The sequence below is a fragment of the Acipenser ruthenus genome, chromosome 9 (genome assembly GCF_902713425.1).
Source record: "Acipenser ruthenus chromosome 9, fAciRut3.2 maternal haplotype, whole genome shotgun sequence".
Classification (NCBI taxonomy): Eukaryota; Metazoa; Chordata; class Actinopteri; order Acipenseriformes; family Acipenseridae; genus Acipenser; species Acipenser ruthenus.
The window spans coordinates 57,795,345-57,811,045 of record NC_081197.1 but is presented as its reverse complement, the minus strand read 5'-3'; the positions used below and the strand labels follow the sequence as shown (position 1 = coordinate 57,811,045).

Here is a 15,701-nt window from a genome sequence, read left to right as displayed (position 1 = left end):
CATGTTATATTAATAGCAAAAAAACTACTCAAAATAATGTCCTTCTTTCTGCTATTAAAATCCTATCCACACTACCTACAGTATATAATGCGCAATCATGACTTTTTGAAAATGTGATTGTGAATGGCAATCGCATATATTCACTGCAAACTGATTGTGCAGAAGGTAGACTGGGTAGGGAAAAGTGGTTTCTTGCTTGTATCAATCCCAGTTAAAATTGTCCTATTCCTGTAGACCAATATGGAAAATGTGTTCCTGAAAACGTATTAGATCATCAATTAAAAAGGAACATTCTCAAGCTAAAAGTGTGACTTCACTAATCACTGAAGGGAGGGTTCACACTTGAGGTTTTTTTTGTTGTTCTTTTTTTTTTTAGCGTTGTATGTATTTATATTTAAATAACTGCATACAACCATCATCATTTTTGTTACGGTTGGGGTTAATTAGGTAAATATTTTGACCATGTCTTATTGTTCGTATCTTGGAACTACATCTATCAGCTGTCTATCAATCTAGCAGTCTAGCTAATGTTTTCCATTAAATATAGAGGGGGCATCTGCTAATGTTCAATCTAAAGCTGAGGGTACACTAAGCCACTTTTTCAGGAACAGCAGCAGGAAACCAGGAGACCTAGTATAAGGCAACTTCGCTGTAGCAAACCCCAAGAGTCTCCGAAACCAAGTCCCAAGTCCCAAAGTAGCTTCGTGTTCCCTCAGCTTTAGACATCTGCTTTATTTCAGATCACGCCCCCCCCCCCCCCCCTCACACAGGGAACAAGTTAACGTCCTGGAACCTTTAATGGGAGCTGGGATGAAGCAGAAAAATGGACAAGGAGAGCTGAGGGGAGAAAGTTTTTAAACAGCTGCAGATGGCATGCAGCTGAGCTTCTATCTCCATGGACAGTGCAAAACTCAGCGGATGCTTCACAGAGAACAGGTCTTTCTAAAAAGATGGAAGGTAACTGGGCTGCACCAGAGTAAAAGCTACTAATGGATTGTAATTGTGACAATGAATGAATTGATATGATTACAGTTTAAGGGCTCAGCATGTGGATTAATCTGTTCCATTTATATGACCTATACAGTATAAATATTATCTTTTGAATAATTTTAACTGGTAAAAAGCCTGGGATGAATATTCAATTTTCAGGACTGACTTAATAGTCAGCAGTAAGTTATCGGGATGAAAGAAAACATTCTTACAATCACCTATTAACACATCACCGGTATATTAAGTTTTATATATCAGTTTGTTATATATCGGGGAGCTGTTGGAGGAGGTTCCTGTTCGGGAGCAAGAGGAACAACTGCCAGCCCGGAAGAAGGGGAGGAGTGGTCACCCCCAGAAGAAGGGGGAGAGTGGTCACCCCTGGAAGAAGGGGGAGAGTGGTCACCCCCAGAAGAAGGGGGAGAGTGGTCACCCCTGGAAGAAGGGGGAGAGTGGTCACCCCTGGAAGAAGGGGAGGAGTGGTCACCCCTGGAAGAAGGGGGAGAGTGGTCGCCCCCAGAAGAAGGGGGAGAGTGGTCACCCCTGGAAGAAGAGGAAGAAGCAGGTTCCAGCTCCAGCACCCAAAAGGGTGGAGCCCGAGTGTCCAGCACCCACGAGGGAGGAGCCTGAACGTCCAACGCACATGAGGGGAATGTACGACCGTCCAACGGCCTCTGAGGAAATATGGGACTGGCTGATGGGCCCTAAGGGTAACATTGAGGAGGCCCTCTCGATGGAGGTCGACCTGCTGTGGGCCAGAGATGGGGAGCAATGCGAAGCCTGGGAACAGCAACACCACCCAGCGTCCCTCTCAGACATCACAGCCGTAGTAATTAACTACTTGGCTGCAGAGATGGGAATGCCCCCACAGGTTCGATTCCCATCGGGAGGAGCCACTCCTACTCCACCTCCACAGGCAGTAGGCATGTCCATGCCAGGGCTCAGAGGAGAGCCGCACCAGTCTCCAGTGACCGAGGGAGAGCCGCTCCAGTCTCCAGTGACCGAGGGAGAGCCGCACCAATTTCCAGTGACTGAGGGAGAGCAGTGTGATTAATTTAAAGTTACCTACTCAGTTAAAGAAGTACTAAAATTAACCTTCGTACCACTATATGTCACATGATTGAGTGTTGAACGTTATGGAAAAGCCACCTACCTAGTTGATTTGCATTTCTGTCTACTTAAGTACAAAATGAATATCTAGATATATAAGACTGTTCATAAGGATTTCATTGTGCCCTGCTAAGATTCCCTATTCCTTGATTTCCAAAGTGTATAAAGATTGTAATGCTCAACCCCTGAACATGCATTCAACATTCATATTAACCTTTAACAGCCATACACATTTTAATAGCATCTCAAATTGCTTCATTTAATCTAATTCTATGCTCTGTTATTGATGGAAAAAGCACAGAAAAGGTTATTTTCTATGTTATGAAAATGATATGCAGTTGCACATGCAAACAGCAACTGCTTCAAAGTGTTATGCCAACCTGATCTTCACAGCGATTATGTTAACGTTGATTTTCATTTTTGTGGAAATATCATTGGCCATTGCTACGATGGAACTAATCTGCATCCGTTTCCTTCCAAATTCTCCAGGTGTAGCCAATTTCCTAATCACCAAATGTTCACTGGGAAGCAAAGATATGTAAATTGTTTGGCAAACACAGATTGTACAAAACATCTTAAACAAAAAAACTGTGAACATTTCAGGAGAAGGTAAAGACAGAGACACAAGTAAATCAAAGCGCTGACCACAGGGTTCCTTTGTATCTTTTAATATCAACATCCCAACACCTGCAACAGGTGAACACCATGTTTATGGAAGATTGTACAACAGCACGCAGAGCGTGACCAGTCTCCCAGTGGAAAGAGGAACCACAGTAACACATCATGCTGTGACTTGTTGCTAAGTGGGCTTGCTGATTACCATTATTATTTTAATATAATTTAAGCTTTCTTGGCGACTTCTTCACCGACTAGTTTCCTGTAACTGTAATTTGAAATCTATTTTAAGTTGGCTTTACTTGGGAAAATAAAAGATCTGATTGATTGATTTACTGATTGTCTGAATATACAGTAGAACACAACATACTGTACGGAAGGTCATTTGTGGCAATATTACATGAAGCCAACACCAACAGCAACACCAAATGCCTAATGTGATGTGTGCATTGAACTCAAACCTTTGTGTTGAAAACACGCATTAAAAGACAGAATTACTAGGCATGCACAGTAATAGATACTATATCTGTTACGATTTGTAATGACAGTGCTACTGTACTATAGTGAGTATGTCTTCAAGGCAAGCACCAGATGGCAGTCTTCTATCTGCTGTATGACAATATTAATAGCAAAAATGAGACAACATTGCTTTGTGTGGACAGAATCAAAAGTGTATGAGGGATTGGTTCAATAGGCAAGTGCTTTCAACCAGGAGGTCGGGCTTCAATACAGTGTGGTGTATGGAGGCACAGAGCTATTACAGGTACCATCCATCAGATGAGATCTAAGATTGAAGTTTTATCTGTCTTGAGGGCATCAAAGCCTCCCCAAGATATCTGTTGAATAATAGCAGGCATACTGACCCCAGATGCATTTGCCAAATTGGTCAGACGAATGAGTGATCAAATCCTGATTCTACAGTCCTTATAAACACAATACAATACAAAATAAAAAAATCATCAATGGAATAGCTTTCTTAACTTCCCTTAGATACAAATTAACAAACTCTCCAGTGTATGCTCTGCAAAAGAGCTGCACTATTTTGAATGCCCTGCCAGCATTGTCATACCAGTGGGAATTTTACTCTGTGATAAAAATAGACAAGACTGCTTGATTGTTGAGGCTTATAAATATCTGAGAGCCCAGACATAAAGATAACCACATCACGATTGATCAGTCAACCCCAGAAAAGCCCGTGGCTGCACTGCTGCCTTGGAAAGCCAGGCTCATTGACTGAGACATTCAGAATGAAATCTATTGAGATGTGACAGGCACTGTACTTGGGTGACAGACTGAGGAAGCATGTCAAACATTCTACCTGAGGCAATGAGCAAGTCACTTAACCTCCTTGTGCTCCGTCTTTCGGGTGAGACGTAATTGTAAGTGACTGCAGCTGATGCATAGTTCATACACCCTAGTCTCTGTAAGTCGCCTTGGATAAAGGCGTCTGCTAAATAAATAAATAATAATGAAGTGTATTTAAAGTGTCACAGTTTAACTGCAGTGAGATTATGTTACATGGGGTCAAATTAAAACAATTGAAAGAAAGATACAATTTTAGCTGTGCTGGTACTGCAGGTTAACATACTAAAGCTACAGTACAAACCCTAACCCTACCCCTAACCCTAACAATGCAACATTCCAAATGGTTCTGAAAGGCATTTTCTATAGTTACAAACAATAATGCCTGCTTACCGTTACTGATTTAAGAAAATCATTCATCATTTATTGATATCAGACTGTAGTCAACAAAGAGCAGAATAATTCTCACAAACTCACAATCAACCCAACAATAGATCTCTGCTGCATGATTCGATGTTTGAGCCTTCTTAAAAACCATCACGAAATGACTAAGAGACAAATAACCCTGTGTGAGATTTATTTAATAGATTGTCACGACAAACAGAATAGAAAACAAATCATGTGAGTTGTTTACATGGTTACAGGAACCTGAACCACAGTATGAAGCTCTATATTACTGTGTACTGGATTTAAAAAGAGGCACAAGAACTAAACTATTTCAGAGCCACATTTGTTTTTGATTTGATTGATCAGCATATCGTCAGTGATGTCTTTTATTTCTAAAATAAATATGTTTCTGCATTTGCTCAGTTAATTACATGAACTTATTATTTCACAAAATGCTTTTTTTCCCCCTGAAGCTAAAATGTTGATTGAATTAATTCACTGTGGTGAAGGCCAGCATCTTATCCAAGGACATTTCCACTATGTTATTACATGCTTACATTAAATGACACTGGCAGACAGAAAAAAACATGTATTGAAGAAAATCTTATCTGGGAATACAGACTAAAGAAAACTATTTAAAATCGATGTGAAAAAAAATAAAATCTAGTATTTCACTCCTTTTCGCAGTGACATTTACCAGCACAGGAAACACATATCTGTTAAGGAAACACATATCTGTTGTTAATGCTTTGATCAGCTGATAGCAACACCTTTTTAAACGTAATTTGGACACATCAGTTAATTTGGGGTCCTGCTGGATGAAACAAAAAGGAGTCCCAGGTGCATTTTCAATGTCAGGGTTTTAAGGAATTAAGATAGCAGGTCTGAGGAATTGTCCTTCAGACACTGTCAGAGTTTAAAAGACAAGTGAATGCAGTGTCCATGCCTTTAAATCCGAATGTTCAGCTAGTATTAAACATCTGCTATTAATCTGTGAACAGCACAACCTTTTGGACAAAGGTGCCTGTCCATTACAAGCAACAATGACAGCATGCCATCAATCCACAAAGTCTCCAGTCTTATACAGTACTAATGTTATGGATTACTTACAGTAATTGATTACAGTATTCTAAAGCATAGTAAACTCCATGGTGGTTCACTGTGGTACAGCACAGTAAATGCATGCTATTGACATGTGAAAAGCTTTAAACTGTAAAATTGTGCACATTTTAAGAAAAACTATGTTTTTTAAAGGTTGAACACCAATTTCCAAAATAGACAAAGAAGGCTTCTCATTACAACATTATGGCAGACTAGCAGAATAAATTCCCCACCAGTTCACAAAGTTTATGGATGTGTTTACCGTAGACTCTACAGTATACCTGATTAATTCAAATCCAACTACAGCAGAATAAAAAGTGGGATTAAACTGCTTCTGTTCAAGGTTAAAACAACCCCTGGTGTGATGAGCGTTCTTCAGTTAGAAAACGACCTGTTAGACGCGTGGCAGAAATGCCCTCACTCCTCCTTTACTTCCCTTCAGAAACGGCTTTGCTCACTCTGGAAACAGCTGTATAACAGCAGGGGCCTTCACAAGCTATTCTATTTCCAGGGCTGTCCTGACTCATCATCACTGCTGTATGATTATGAAGCTGCATGGCAGTGCTGAAATATGTCAGTGATAGCAAAGGGTTTCAATGATTTGGAAGCTTGTGGTTGCTGTCAAACAAGTTGCAGCTCAGGTTGTAAGGCTTAGATACAGGTTTCTGGATCTCGGTTCAAATCCAGTTTGGCCACTTTCACCTTCATTGAACTCACAGGAGACTTGACGTATACAATATTAACCCAAACTGTCTTTCTTAAAAATATACACGAAATTGGTTTAATGTAATGGAGAAACTTATCAGATCGAATTGTTTGTAAACATTAAATAAAATGAATATGTGAAAACGTTCTGTACCACTCTCTCTGTCACAAACACAAACAATAGAACTGAGAACATCAAAGGATGCAGCTATGCACCAAATATTAGACATTTAAAAACTCAAATGACCTCACTATGCTAGCCATATTAGGCACAACAACACATTGACTATGCAAGGGTTATATAACCCTGCAAATCTGAAGTAACTGCCTCAAATGGTTTCTGAGACATGAGCCTTTGTCACTGTGGTGGCGGCAGCTTTGTGAAATAACTGGTAAAAAGGGCTGCTTTTTTGTACAATACCCATGATTGAATTTGACTCAGACTATAGTTGTACAAGCTCTAAAGCTATTGAGTTTTTAGAATCTTGAAACTCTATTTTTAACATAAATTTAAAGCAGACTTGCCTCAGCTCGGAACACCTAACTGTTGCCCTGGTGAATTATCTAGCAGGTAATGACTGCTGCACTGGGCATTAATGCTCAGACAATAGTAGTTAAGTAGAACACCAATGGCAAATCAATAATAACTATCCTGAAGAAGGATGGAAACCACTAACACGACTGGGCGCTTTGAGTTTGGAGCCACTCCATGTATGTATTTCAGAAATGAGAATACAAGTAAAGGGGATATAGATCCCATATGGGGTTGTTTTCATGTCACTGGGTTGAGGATGTGTGGTAAGCGTGGGGACGACGGGCAGTGATTCGGTTGGAATCCTGTCCATCATTGACAATTAGCAGTAGGCATTTATTAATACCTGTAGAATGGTTGGGGAGGGCCAGTAAGGTTCCATCAGGCACTGACAAAGGACAGACCTGCACTGTGCCCTAGCATCTAAAGCAGGGGTGCCCAATCCTGGTCCTGGAGGGCCGATGCCCTCCTGGTTTTTGTTCAAACTGTACACTAAATTGATCAATTGGACCAATTAAGCTTCTAATAAGGGCTTGATTGGTCCAATTAAGTAATTTAGGGCACAGTTGCAACAAAAGCCAGGAGGGACATCGGCCCTCCAGGACCAGGATTGGGCACCCCTGATCTAAAGTAAGGAAGTTAGGGCCCTTCCTGCCTCACACTGTAGTAGGGCTTCATTGTCAACATTAACTAATAAAAACGTTATTATTCCCGCCCTGGTTATTAGGCTTGACCACTGCCTCTGTTTCAATTGTGTTACAAAGGCCCTGGCGAAGCGATCGACCCCGGCTGAAGTGAGAGTCTCCTTCTTCTTGGTATAAAATCACTTCCTTTACTGAATAGCTACTGTTTTTACAAGAAAAGGGGGCCATTACATCTATTGCTGTGAAGAAATGTATTTTAAAATCTTGGTTAGAACTCCTTTAAAATACTGTCAGTTTGTACTGCATGGTTTAAATATGGATTTTAGACTCATTATAAAGTAAAGTAAAGACTACATAACACAGGTTTGGACAGCACTTCTCACGGAAGCACTACAACAGTACCACAACATGCTGTTGTATACAGTGCAGTACAGCAGCACCTCAAAGTCAAACACAACAGGAATGTAAGCATGGCTTATTTCACAGCATTTCATGGTCTAAAAATAGGCATTTCAGATAGGTCATTAAAAACATACACTATGTATTAAAGGAAAAAAAATCAAAACAATTGCATTTTCACAAAAACAACAGACCCATGAAATGCTTTCCTTCTTGTAATGGACAGAGCGATCTTTAGCAGAAATATTTCCCATCTTTGTTGCAGCTGGTGTCTTTTTCGTTGAAGACATTTTAAAGAAATCGTGCAGCTCAATGTGTTCAATTACTGGCCCTCCCCAACCATTCTACAGGTATTAATAAATGCCTACTGCTAATTGTCAATTTACTGGAAACAAACTAAACCAGCTGTCAGGTTCATAAATGCAGTGTAACAGGCAGTGCGTCATTTTTTTGTGATAGGGTATATATATATATACTATTCTTTCAGAAATTGAATTTTCATGGGTAACTACATATTACATGGCAATGGATACATTTCACAGAAATCGTGGAATCCATTATAACCGTGAAAAAAATACAGCCTTATTCACGAGTGTGAAATGTCTGCAACACTGAAGCTTCTATTATTTACAATCATTTATTGTATGTATTGTATGGGCCATATTTTCAAAGCGTTTTCTCCAGTCTTTAATTAATTCCAATTTTTTTAAAGAGGTCAAATGTCTGTTCATTTTCCAAAACTCAAACCAAACAGCTATGTAATATAACTCAAGCTCTTTCCAGCACTCAACAGGTGTTTTTTATGCTCAAATTCCCAGCCTCTGATTTTCCCAGCAAGGAGCCCTGTTTCCAGATTCAAGCAGTGTGTTTGGTTGGCTGGTCAGTTTGGAAGTGTGGAGTTTGGGGCTTCAAAGTTTTGAATTTATACTAAGTATACACCAGTTTTTGCTTTGTACTACAAGGTGGTTATAGTATCCGGCAGCATTTACAATGGTTACTATGTTTAATTAGTGCTGGGACGAACACAAGATTTTCATGTTCAGATATTCGCTCATAATTTAAATATTCATTAATTTTTCAAAAAGTAATAAAAGTCATATATTGCTCTGAATGCAGGCAGAGACAGCATAGCAGCAGGGGCAGGGGGCGTGGCCATGGGCCCAGTGTGTGTGCCTTTATTTTACAGCAAGACCTTACAATATGTAACCCGTTAAAATAGAAAAATATCCCAGGAGTAAAGAATATGTTGTGTAGGACTTACTTTACCCCAGTGAATTAACTACAAAACAAAGGATGCCAAACAGCAGTTCAAGTTAAACATTGTTCTGTTTATTCCCGAAATAAATAGTACATAAAGTCGACAACACATTTTATTTATTTATTTATTTTTTTTCATTCCTTGCCATTGCCGTTTCTTCACAGTAAACAGTGGCCATCAACATTTTCATAAAGTAGTAACATGAGGTTTACTTGTGCCTTTTTGTAGCTGAACAAGCAAACGAAAACTGAAATTTAACTTTAGCACTTCAAATAAAACAAACGCGGAAATGGCGTTGTAAATCGAAGGGGAAAAAAACTCACTGTTTTGGTTCTCGTTTATTACATTCCACATTTGCAACAAAATATATATAATACATTTTTATATAAAAATCACTACACACCATTTTCAGGAAGTTGGGTATTGTTTAAGCGAGGCATTTCACAATGACGTGCATTTTCAGGAAGTTGGGTATTGTTTAAGCGAGGCATTTCACAATGACGTGCTTGCTTTTTTTCTGGCTCGCTCTTTAAAGCTCTAAAGCAGCACAATGCATTTTCTGGTTTGTTTACTTTTTGCTGTCTAAAACTAGAGGCTCAAGAGCTGCTGTGTTGATTCTGTGTTTTTGTTATATATATTAATCTCACATATCACACAGAGCTCTTTTTCATTTGCCATTTTTTGAAACTGTTGCGCAAATTCCGGTGAGACGGTAAATAAGTTATTTTTGTCATTTGTAGCGAATACGAACATCTGATTTTTATATCCGAATACAAAATATTCGTTCAGATATTTGTCCCAGCACTATGTTTAATAGAATATTTTACATTAATCCAACAATTTATGGTAACAGTTTACATTGTTGACATTTACATTGCAGTTACTTAGTAAATACATGTGTACTTACACGTAATTATAATGTTATTATGCATCGTTACAATGTACTGAATCTGTACATTTTGTTGCATGATATAACCCAAACCCTAAACCTAACTCTAAACCTAACCCTAACCCTTTTCTGATACAATGTGCACTTACATATATCGGGCAACAAGATGTGCACATTAAGTACATTACAACTATGCATAATAAGATAATAAAATATTTAGCAACTCCCTTTAAAACGGTAGCGTCTCAGTGTGTGTGTGGGGTGCTCAACTGTTTGTTCATAGCTGGCGTACAGTATAAGACTATCCCACTAGTGTTACAGCTATGTGTACAGGACATTCCATTACAGCAGGTGGGCCATACAGTGTGTATTTCAGTTTTAGAGTGTATTTATAATACATTGTTCTTGAATCCTGCAGAATTTGTTACTGTGCGTCTTGTGCCCTAAAGTTTAGTTTTGAGGAAATTCTGACCTGTGGTTGATTAAAACCTCATCATAGGAGCAAAAAATAGATTGAACGACTGATCTAACATCCTTACACCAAGAGAAAATGGCTGAATGTGAAAAACTGCTGAAGAGAGATTCTTTGACTTAGCAGAAAATGAATTACAAAACATGCTACAAGAGAAAGATGCTCCAAACACTAAAATGGTGATTAAACAGCCACTGTCACTGTTTTTTTTCTGAAATTCAATCAAATTCAACTCGACGATGTAAACAAATTTGACAGCGAGGTTCTAAACTGTATTATGCAGCAGTCAGCAAGCCAGACGGAGAGCTGTACGCCAAAAAGACTTTGAGAGCTATGCGGTATGAACTTTTCTGTTATTTATTTATGCTATTAATGTATTTATTTATGTATGCTGTATCAGCTATATTTAAACAAAATATATAAAGTCATATTTACTACCCAACCTTGCCTCACTTATTTTCTTGACTGATTAATATATTAAATATATACTGCAGACTCACCTCATAGTGGAAAATGAAATGTCCCTCCAGGGTGTAATGCCTCAGTCTGAGGCTTCGGGCGTTATAGCCCCCTGTCGGTAACAATAGTCTTCCTTCAGGGCAATCATTTTCCACTATTGCCCTCCTCTCCAGTCCATATTTAATATATATATATATATATATATATATATATATATATATATATATATATATATATATATATATATATATAATGTATTGGTACCATACACCTAATATAATTCAAGAAAACATGTAAAATACAAGCATTTAATGAACATTAGCCACTAATTAAATGACAAAGACCAAAATACACAATTGCTGGTAGTTTAACAAACAATCTTTATTTAAAAAAAAACACATAAGCAATTTCAAATATTTTTTCATGACAAAAGTATTGGCACCCCTGATTTAGTATTTCATGTGTCTTCCTTTTGCTTTTATTACGGCTTTCAGATGTTTATGATAATTCTTAACCAGTATGTTACATCTTGTTGGTGAAATCGGGTCTTGCATATTTCCTTCACATCTGTCCAAAACATTTCTATTGGATTGAGATCTGGTGATTGTGAAGGCCATTCCAGAACTTTAATCTTCATTTTCTTCAAGGATTCCATTGTTGTGTTGGAAGAAAAACTGTATGCCAATCAGCCTACGAGCAGATTGTATCTTTGTACTTTGCAGAATGTTTGGATACATGGCTGCATTAATTCGATCTTCAATCAAATTAATATTTCCCAGTCCCTGAACTGCTAACACCCCCAGATCATGATTGAACCACCTCCATGTTTAACTGTATGTACAAGGTTTTCTTCATTGAAGGCTTTCCCTTTTTTCTCCAAACATACTATGGTCCATTTCTGGAGAAAAATTCTATTTTAGACTCACCGGACTTGAAAATCTTGTTTAAGAATGCTTCAATTTCCTGTTTTATGATTTTTCTTTAAAAGGGATTTGCAGTGAGATCTATGTATGCATACAACTCTTATGTGTTCTGTGTCCTTTGTTCAGTTATTGACTTTATAGTGGAGCTTAGTTACTATGTAATGGTTTTCAATTAATCAATTAATATATGTTATAATTAGTTCTATTATATTTTTACAGACTTTTATTGTAAAGGTGCCAATACTTTTGTCATGAACAAATATTTGAATTTGCTTAATGTTTTTTTTTTTTTTTTTTTTTTCTAAAGATGTTTCATTAAATGCTTGTATTTAACATGTGTTCTTAAATTTTCTTAGATTAAGTGTAGGGTGCCAATACTTTTACCTGTCTGTCTGTCTATCTATCTATCTATCTATATATCTATCTATCTATCTATCTGTCTGTCTACTATATCTACTAGTTACCTTGCATTCTGTCTTTCCTAATCTATTCAATTACGCACACAGCATTACAGCACAGCTCTGCAGAGTATCAGTGTCCGTTGAACTTTAATTGTATATATATATATATATATATATATATATATATATATATATATATATATATATATATATATATATATATATATATATAATCATCAATAACGTTAAACGGCCAATCACAGGATATTGAGCAACATTACAAGAAACGGAATTAGGGTATCTAAACGCAATGCATTTAGGGGTTAGACCAGTCAGCATTTATTCTCAGCACCTGATGAAATTGTATCAGCCGAACATTCATTTATTTTGTAAAACTGTTATTATACAAAAGTCTATGTGCCAAAACACATCTGTATGTATTCGGTTATGCCGCAATCGTCGCGTTGTTTACGAGACATATTATTATTATGCTAAATTGTGTTGTTATTAGGCTAAATCTTGTTATATTTTCTGTTATTACTCATTAAGATTATACCCGTTAATTGTAATTGCAATTTAGGAGTAAATTACTAATTTATTGAAGGGATTTACAGCAGGCTATTGACAAAACCATTTTACATTAACATTTATATGAACTATTAACCACAAAACTAACTATGGCTGCATGATGCATTCTGCATCTTTAATTAGACAACACCACGACAACATGGAACAAATTCACCACTGAAGGGATACTTTCTGTTAATGTCTTAGAACGCATTTTTATACAAGATAGTTATACTTTTGTTCAAATATGGATAGATGTTCTTTCAAAGCGCAAAATCTCCCGTCGCACATTGGGACTTGTAATGTAATGACAACAAAAAAGTGAAAAAGAACTGAATGCTGCCAAAACCACAAAGTGTATACGGGAATGTTAAACAAACAAACAGAACAAAACAAACAAATAACAATAATAATAAATTCATTCATTCATTAAAATCTGAAGCTACAATTCAACCATCACTATTTTTTTTTGTTTACCATAGCCTAAAGAACAGTAATAAAAGTATTTCGATCAAGCATAACATTTTCTTTTGAATTATTATTTTTTTAATGTTATTTATTTATTTATTTAATATAACAATTTAGGCCTAATAACGCAAATTGTAAAATGGTAAAAACACATACATAATTGATTATCCTTCTGGTAGAGAGTGAATCGAGAATTCAGAAGTTACCTTGTGTGCAGTTTACCCGTGCCTGCTTTAATACATATCATAACGGAACACATTATTTAAACTACATGGGTGAATGACACAAGTATGCTCAAACTGCTTTTATTAATCTGAGGAATCACATTCCACCGAAATTTACCTGCCATTGTATCCTGCTCAGATGCGGTATTTGTCACTGACTTACCTTGGTTTGTGTGGCTAGAGGTGGCAAAGAGAGCCCCGAGAAGCAGGAAGACCACACAGAATTGAACTCCAAAACCCATTTCTAAAACATCCACAGAGGTTCCCAAAAATCCACCAGCCATCAACAGTAAAAAAAAACAAACACCAGCAGAATCTCCTTTAAAATGTTCTTAATCCCTTTGAAATCAGAACACTGAGCAGATCTTCATATCCCCCGCCTACTCACTCGCTCTCCACAAGAGCACACTGACAGCACAGTAGCGGACCAGTGGGACGCTCTGTAGTTTATGTGCAATAGAAAACGTCTTTAAAAAAAAAAAAAAAAAAAAAAAGGCTGTTTCAGTTCAAACCTGCAAATGACCACCCTAATTTATTTAATCCAAACGCTGTTCCCTTCTACTGTATCATTTGGGGGAGCAGTGATAGACCTTTGCGTGGTGCAACTTCCTTCCATACGAGCTGAAACGAATGGAAGATCACAGTATTAGTTCAGTACAGTGTGTTATTGTGTTGCTCTTTTCTAATCCAGTGTTTCAAATTGTCATGAGAAGTAAAAAAAACATTCACAAAAGCCTACGCTACGCTGTCCGACAGTATATTCGTGGTTTCCCTTTGGAATAGCACATTTACACGATGAACAGTAGGGCAGCCTCTTTGCTTGAAGGAAAACAGATTAGATGTTAAAACCTGCCCGTGCTGTAAATAGCAGTGACATCCCAAGCAGAACCTGCGAGAGCAACGCAAGAGGGAGAGTGTTCTGTACCGGGGACTCGGCACTAGAGGGTGTTAGCTGACAACATAAAAAAGGCAAATAGGCTACAGTATGTGTCATACGTACTTAGCTGAAAAGTTAACGCAGGTCAACAACATGCAGTTTTTTTTGTATTGTCGCTGTCGTTTACAGCTCCTACTTTTGAAACGCAGTGGCCTTTATTATTTTATTATATCTTCTTAGGATTCGGGAGGGGAGGCGTTCAATACAACAAAACTCCACGCAGTTTACTTGAAAGAGACACATACCGTATTTTACTCGTTGTGGCTGAGGTCCTATATAAAATAATATTAATTAAAAAGATGATGCTCTTGACCAAACATTATTTTGTGTTACACGGTGCGGCGGTCTAAGAAAAATAATGTTAGGCAACTGAATTGGTTCTTGTAAAATGATGTCTGCTTATAGAAGAAGAAGAAGAAGAAGAAGAAGAAGAAGAAGAAGAAGAAGAAGAAGAAAGAAGAAGTTGTTTAAATGCATTCTGCAGATATAACAGTGATTTTTGATTGGCTGCCAGAATTCCTATCAAAAGATCAGTGACAGGTTTAGCCTTGCAATGGGTTGACAATCATCTAAAGAATATGAATACAGTGCAGCATCTATACAAATGGCCAGCTTGGAGGTTACTGCTTCCTACTGACCGGAAATCTAGCCTGCTTGTATTATAGTATCATATTTTAGAAACTGTACAAGAGTTATAGTACTGTGTATTGCAATTTTTGTTATCATAGAGTGTTTCGAAGTTATATATATATATATATATATATATATATATATATATATATATATATATATATATATATATATATGTATATGGGTCAGCAGACGGTTCCTCAATATTTATGGTTCCTCAATATTTGCCACAACCTGGTACCAGTTCCTTCAGGGAAGCTGGGGATAGAATGTTTTGATATTATGGATTATTAGTAATGTGTGCAGTCTTGGATATAGGTGTTCCATTGAGACCCTACAGCCAGCCCTCTATCAAATACCCCTTCCCCACTGGCACATCCGACCCGTGAGGGCACGGTACGGTACACTCAAAAACACAAAATTCTACCACATTTCTCAACCTTTACCTTTATTATGTTAATATAAAGAAAAAAAGCAGAAAATAAAACATTTCTAAACTTATTTACAAAAATATAGTAAAACAAAATACAGCTGTACCATAAATAAAACTATGGCTCTCGTTGCGCTCGCGCAGCTTCATTTTTTAAGCACCCAAACAAAAAACAGCTTTGGCAAATCACATTTTAAAAATATTCCTTTTTCCCCTTCAACAGAACTAATTAAACTGTATTAAAACTGTATATAAAGTGGA

The 15,701-nt window shown here is 37.4% G+C and overlaps 1 protein-coding gene across 1 annotated transcript in view; it reads right to left on the bottom strand.

Annotated features, from left to right (window-relative positions):
- LOC117405806 (ephrin type-A receptor 6-like) overlaps window positions 1-14,287 on the bottom strand; it is a 210,649-nt gene extending 196,362 nt beyond the window's left edge. Inside the window, exon 1 of the mRNA XM_059030320.1 lies at window positions 13,607-14,287. Coding sequence (XP_058886303.1) covers window positions 13,607-13,727 — 121 coding nt within the window. The 5' untranslated portion in view covers window positions 13,728-14,287. The remainder of the gene's footprint in view (window positions 1-13,606) is intronic.
- Between the last annotated feature and the right edge of the window lie 1,414 nt (window positions 14,288-15,701).